General features: G+C 37.8%; 1 protein-coding gene across 2 annotated transcripts in view; it reads left to right on the plus strand.

Moving 5' to 3' along the window:
- TBC1D14 (TBC1 domain family member 14) overlaps positions 1-6,000 on the plus strand; it is a 104,431-nt gene that overhangs the window by 12,077 nt on the left and 86,354 nt on the right. For both annotated transcript variants that reach the window (XM_069070205.1, XM_069070195.1), the window contains exon 2: positions 1,510-2,245. In XM_069070205.1, coding sequence (XP_068926306.1) covers positions 1,510-2,245 — 736 coding nt within the window. The remainder of the gene's footprint in view (positions 1-1,509; positions 2,246-6,000) is intronic.

The raw sequence follows: 6,000 nt of genomic DNA on the forward strand, positions 1-6,000 counted from the left end.
ATGATTGCATATTTTTATGGTGGCATTTTGTTCTTATCAACTTTGAGTATTCTCTCTTGGGCTAAGCAGTGCTTTTTATCATGACTCATTCCTATAAGCTCTAATTTCCTTCAGTCACTTTTTTTTTCACTTTCCTTACCCCATATTTTTTATTTATTCCCTATTCCATAATTTTTTCTCATATGAATCTCTCAAGTTTTCCTGCATATGCCATTATTTAAAGAAAATTATTTTCAATTTCAAGTTTTCTCTCTCCCATCTCCTTATCCCTCTTGAGAAGGCAAGAAATAGGATTCCCATTATATATATCAAGTCATGTAAAACATACATTTTCATTAGTCATGTTTAAAAAAAACAAGAAAAATAAGGGGAAAAATGCTTCAAACTACACTTTGAGACCATCAGTTCTTTATCAGGAGTTGGATAGTATTTTACATTATAAGTCATTTAGAGTTTTGGTGCATCATTGTATTGATCAGAATTACTAATCTTTCACAGTTGATTATCTTTACAATATTACTGTTATTGTGTAAGATTGTTTTCCTAGTTTTGCTCATTTCATTTTGTATCAGTTCACATAAGTCCTTTCAGGTTTTTCTGAAACCATCCACCTCATTAATTCTTATAGTACATCCATCTCATTCGTATACTACAACTTGTTAAGCCATTTCCCAGTTTGGCATCCTTTCAACTCTTTGTCACCACTAAAATAGTGACACCACATACCTTTAAAATAATGGCCTCCCGAGTTGGAAGTAGCTTCTCAGAAGTTATGACAATGAATGATTGAAAAGGCATTTATTAATTGCTTACTGCATGCCCAGGTCCATGGCAAATGTTGGGGACACAAGTTCAAAAGCAGAGACAGTTCTTGCTTTCAATCTGCTATTAATTTAATAGGAGGTAGCACGTATAGGAGAATGGTGGGATGGGAGGGGATATTAGTTTGAAAAGGTACAGAGATGTCAAATGTAGCTGTAGGTAGTAGGTTGATGCACTCTTTCCATTAGCAATGGCAGTATTAAATTGATTATGGTTCTGCAACTAGGAAGGGGGTGGGAGGTAGAGTATCTTAAAGGCAGATAGAGAAAGTCTGGGAGTCAAGTCCAGCATGGCTGGAGCTGACCAGGAGAGCCTCTCATCAGTCAGGACAGTGGGGGCTGCCTAGTGGGAATTCCAAAAATAAACAAATTGAAATCATCCAGGATGTGTCTGTTCCAACTGGCAAAGTGATTGCTAAGGAAATAGCCAGGGAGTAAAATTGTCTAATTTGACTAGTCTCAAATGTATTAGTAATGTGGTATTCTGTTGGTAATGCATTTCAGTCTGGCCATATGTTTGAGTGGGGAGGGAATACATGTTGGTGATTTACCTTGTAGTCCAAATCAAGTGGTCAGGTATGCAGGGTTTTTTGTGGAATTGGAATGATTAGGAGAGGAAGAAATGGGGGTTTGTATTAGAGGGTAAAGTACTGCATGTGTTCTCATCTTATTTCTTTAACCTTACTAGTTACTTCTTGGACCAAGATGACCGATGGGAATCTTTCCACTTCAACAAATGGGTTCAGCTCCATGAAAGTTCTGGACGAGACATCAGGCAATCATATTCAGAATCTTCAATGTTTGAATGTAAAGACCCCTAGATCCCTTTCGTTGCCTGATTATAAGCCTAAGTTGAGACTCAGTGATTCAGATGATAGACGTAGCCTTAAATCAGTGGATTCAGGTATTCCAACCCTGGAAATAGGGGACCCAGAACCTGTCCACTGCAGCGTGTTAAACGTTAAAAGAAAACCATCTGAGCCAGAAATTGTCCCTGATCGAACTTTTCAGAGTGCAGGCACACTCCCATCATACGTATCTCCTCTTTCCACAAATACTGAGCGGGAACATCGTGTACGGAAGTCTTCTACTTTCCCAAGAACTGGATATGACACAGTGAAGCTCTACAGTCCCACCTCTAAGATTCTGACTCGAAGCGATGATATCTCCGTATGCAGTGTATCAAGTCTCAGCACGGAACTGTCCACAACATTATCTGTTAGTAATGAAGATATCTTAGACTTGGGGGTCACCAGTAATTCGAGTGCGATTGTGACTCTTGAGAATGATGAAGCTCATTTTTCAGATATTACATTAAACTCCTCAAAAGAATTCAGTGATCACAACCTCCATGCCTGTGGTGAAGAAACAGAAGTGGATAGAAAATTGAAAATATTGGGACCATTGACTAACTTCTTTACAAGGTACTGCAACTTTGTGATACTTCCTAGGTTTTTTAAAAACAGAGCTAGGGTTAGTAGTGAGTTTAAACTGATTAAATATCACTCCTGAAAAGAGATGAGTGTGTCCTTTTATGTCAGAAGAGGTAAACATCCCTTTTTCATCTCTGAGTTTTGCTTTGCTTATACATAGCAGTGCCTCAGTTATCCAGCATTTTTAAAGGAGCTAATTAATGAAGTCTCTTAGCTAAAGGCAACAAAACAATTTTTAAGGAAATCTTTCTGAAATGCATTATATACTTCCTCACTTCATTAAGCAGAATAAATTGAACATAGGTTAGCCTTCTTTATAGTCCAGTGTGTTGAGGGTAGGTGGGCCTCTTTGTTCATGCACTAAGGGACCCATGGCTGTTAGTGATACTGTGGATTTCTCAATCGCTGTCCGCTATACCCACATCATGTCTCATCTTCTCATAGTCTTCCCCCAGTGGTCCTTCACTATCATTGCTTTCATCTTTTTTCTAATAGAATTAGGACAAATTTGAAGGTTGTCTCACATAACGAAGCTAGTTTAATTAGTAACCTTAATTTATGCCAACCAGCACCAAGACTGACTTACTCCTGGAGTGTAAAATGGTTAAACTCTTTGACTCTTTTTCCTCAATTCTCAGAGGGATTTTTCTTCTTTTGGATAGAATTATTGAATTTTATAGCTCAGAAGGACTTCAGAGATGTAATTTAACTCTCTTGTTTTACTGATGAGGGAAATTAGCCCCAAAGAAATTGAGTGATTCTGGGCTATATTCCATGAGATTCAGTTCAGTTAAAGCTTCATGATGGATTAAGTGGGATTTGCTCTATTTTCATACTCCTTTATTCTTATTTATAGAAGTGAACTATCACTGTGGTATTTTGTATATCAGAATGTCTATTGTCTTAATTTTATTATTAGTTGTTGCCATAAAATATAATTCAGCAAAGGAGAAACAGATTTTGAAGTATTGGTCATATATTTATTTTATTAAGATAATAACAATCACTTAATATAAATTCTCCAATTAATATTTATACTATTCTTATTCGTCATAGAATTAAAAACTCACACAATAGTTTCACTGCTGGTATTAGTCTGTATATTGCAAGGTTGAGATACCGACATTAGAGCAGTTCTCTCTTTTAAAAGGAAATGGCAGCAATATGATCATATTGCAGTAAAAAAAAAAACAACCCAATATTTTTTAATATAATTATTTTTAATTTTCAAAATTCACTTCCACAGGAGTTTGAGTTTGAAATTTCCTCCCCTTCTCCTCCACCCTCACCAAGACAGCATGCAATCTGATATAGGCTCTACTTATAAATAATATTAAACATTTTTTCCCATTAGTCATGATGTAAAGAAGTATTACAACTAATGGAAGGAACCACGAGAAAGAAGAAACAAAACAGCAAAAGAAGAGGAGATGAAATAGTATGCCTCTATCTGTATTCAGACTCCACAGTTCTTTTCTCTGGATGTGGATGGCATTTTCTATCTGAGTCTTTTAGAGTTGTCTTAGATCCTTGCATTGCTGAGAAGAGCTAAGTCTTTCAAAGTTAGTCATAGTGCAGTGTGGCTGTAACTGTGTACAATGTTCTCCTGGTTCTGCTCCCTTTACTCAACATCAGTTTATATAAGTCTCTTCAAGTTATTAGGAAGTCTGTCTGCTCTTCATTTCTTATAGTACAATAGTATTCCATTCCATTCATATACCACAACTTGTTCAGCCATTCCCCGATTGATGGGCATCCCCTCAATTTCCAATTCTTGGCCACCACAAAGAGACCTGCTCTAAATATTTTTGTACATGTGGGTTCTTTTCCCATTTTTATGATCACTTCTGGATATAGCCTAGAAGTGGTATTGCTGGGTCAAAAGGTATGCCCAGTTTTATAGCCCTTCTGGGCACAGTTCCAAACTGCTCTCCAGATTGTTTGGATCAGTTCACAATTCCATTGGCAGTGCATTAGTGTTCTTATTTTTCTACCACTTTTCTGTTTTGTCATGTTAGCCCATCTGATAGGTGTCATGTGGTACCTCAAAGTTGTTTTGATTTGAATCTCTCTAATCAATAGTGATTTAGAGCATTTTTTCATATGACTGTAGATAGCTTTAATTTCTTCCTCTGAAAACTCAGCTTTTTTTTTTTTTAAGGTTACTTCTTTTATTATCTGTCTTGGAACCTTAGAGTGTTGAGATAGAAGGAACTTCAAGAATATCTGTTCGAAATGTTTACAGACTTAAAACTGGAAGGGGGCCATCTTATCTTCTCTTTTTACAGATGTGGAATCTGAAAGCTGGGGGGGAGTGAAGTGACTTGTGTAAGGTCACACAAGTTATAAGTATCTGAGCTGGGACTTGAACTCACCTTCTCATTTTACAGAGGCAAGGACAAATTCAGTGACTTGCCCAAGGGGTCACAGTTGATGGCAAGGCTGGAATTGTACTAGAATTTAAGAGTCCTAGGTGTGAATATTTTTTTCTATTATACTTATAAAGCCTCCTTCTACTTAAAAGAGTCTTTTTCTAAACTCTTAATCTTCTGACTTGTTTACCCTGCCCTTGCAGTACTATTCCACATTCTTGGTGTACCTTTTGATTAGATTTCATGTTAAGGGGAAATCTAGTAGTAACTTAAAAAAAAAATAAAACAAACCATACTTAGACTAGCCCAGGAGAAGAGAAGCTTAAAATGTAAAAAAAAAAAAAAAGTATAGAATTCAGGGGCTTGGAATTATACTTTTCTGTAGAGGTAGGCCTTGAATAGTAGTGACTGACAGGGAGAAAGTGGTTAACATGCATTATCTAGAATAAGAGTGGTGGGATAAAAGTGAGAAATGAACATTGTTACAGCCCTGAACTAACTTTTATTGAACTATGTTGAAACTCCTACAGTGTTCAGTGTTACCTTCACTGTTTTAAGACTTCAAGCAACATTTCCTGAACTGTGTTCTTCAGAACCCAAGTATGATATGTATGGGGATCTGTCAGAATCTCAGTGCTGCTGATCATGTTTCCTTCTAAGATATTGAAGGTAGCATTGTTGTTTGTCCTTAGTGGTCAGATAGGACCAAAATGACATCATGACGTCCGGATCTGTGTACAGTGTGTGTGACTCTGGCTGGTCAGACCAGTAGACGCTTGGAAGGCTCCACCAAAGGTTGGGCATAGATAGTCCATATGAACATTTGGAGTGGAGATGTCTCTTAACTGAAGCATCTCGTGTTCCTCTTGACCTACTGCAGTTCTGCTTTGCTCATAGAGCACAGCGCTGGGAGGTTTTGTGCCAATGTCTCATAGGGTCTCACAATCTATTCCAAAGTTCTTCTATTCACAGAGACCTTGAGAGTGTCTGTCATTTCTTTTGACCACCATGTGAACACCTGCCTTTTGTGAGTCCCCCATAAAGTGACCTTTTAGCCAGTTTTTGGCATTTGAACAAAGTGGCCAACCCACTGGAATTGAGCTCCCTACAGTAGAGCTTGAATGCTTGGCAGTTCAGCTTGAGAAAGAACCTTAGTATCTGGCTCAATTTTCTGGCATGATGCTGGTAGACAATCCAGGTTTCAAAGGCGTACAACAGTGAGGTTAGTAAAACAGCTCTGTGGGCCTTCAGTTTGTTAGGCAGCCTAATACCTCTTCTCTCACACACATTCTTTTGGAGCCTCCCAAATGCTGAGCTGGCTCTGGCAGTGTGTGTGTGTGTGTGTGTGTGTGTGTGTGTGTGTGTGTGTGTGTG

Source organism: Petaurus breviceps, unplaced genomic scaffold (genome assembly GCF_028583685.1).
Source record: "Petaurus breviceps papuanus isolate PSGF00001 unplaced genomic scaffold, PetGlider_PUasm1.0 140, whole genome shotgun sequence".
Classification (NCBI taxonomy): Eukaryota; Metazoa; Chordata; class Mammalia; order Diprotodontia; family Petauridae; genus Petaurus; species Petaurus breviceps.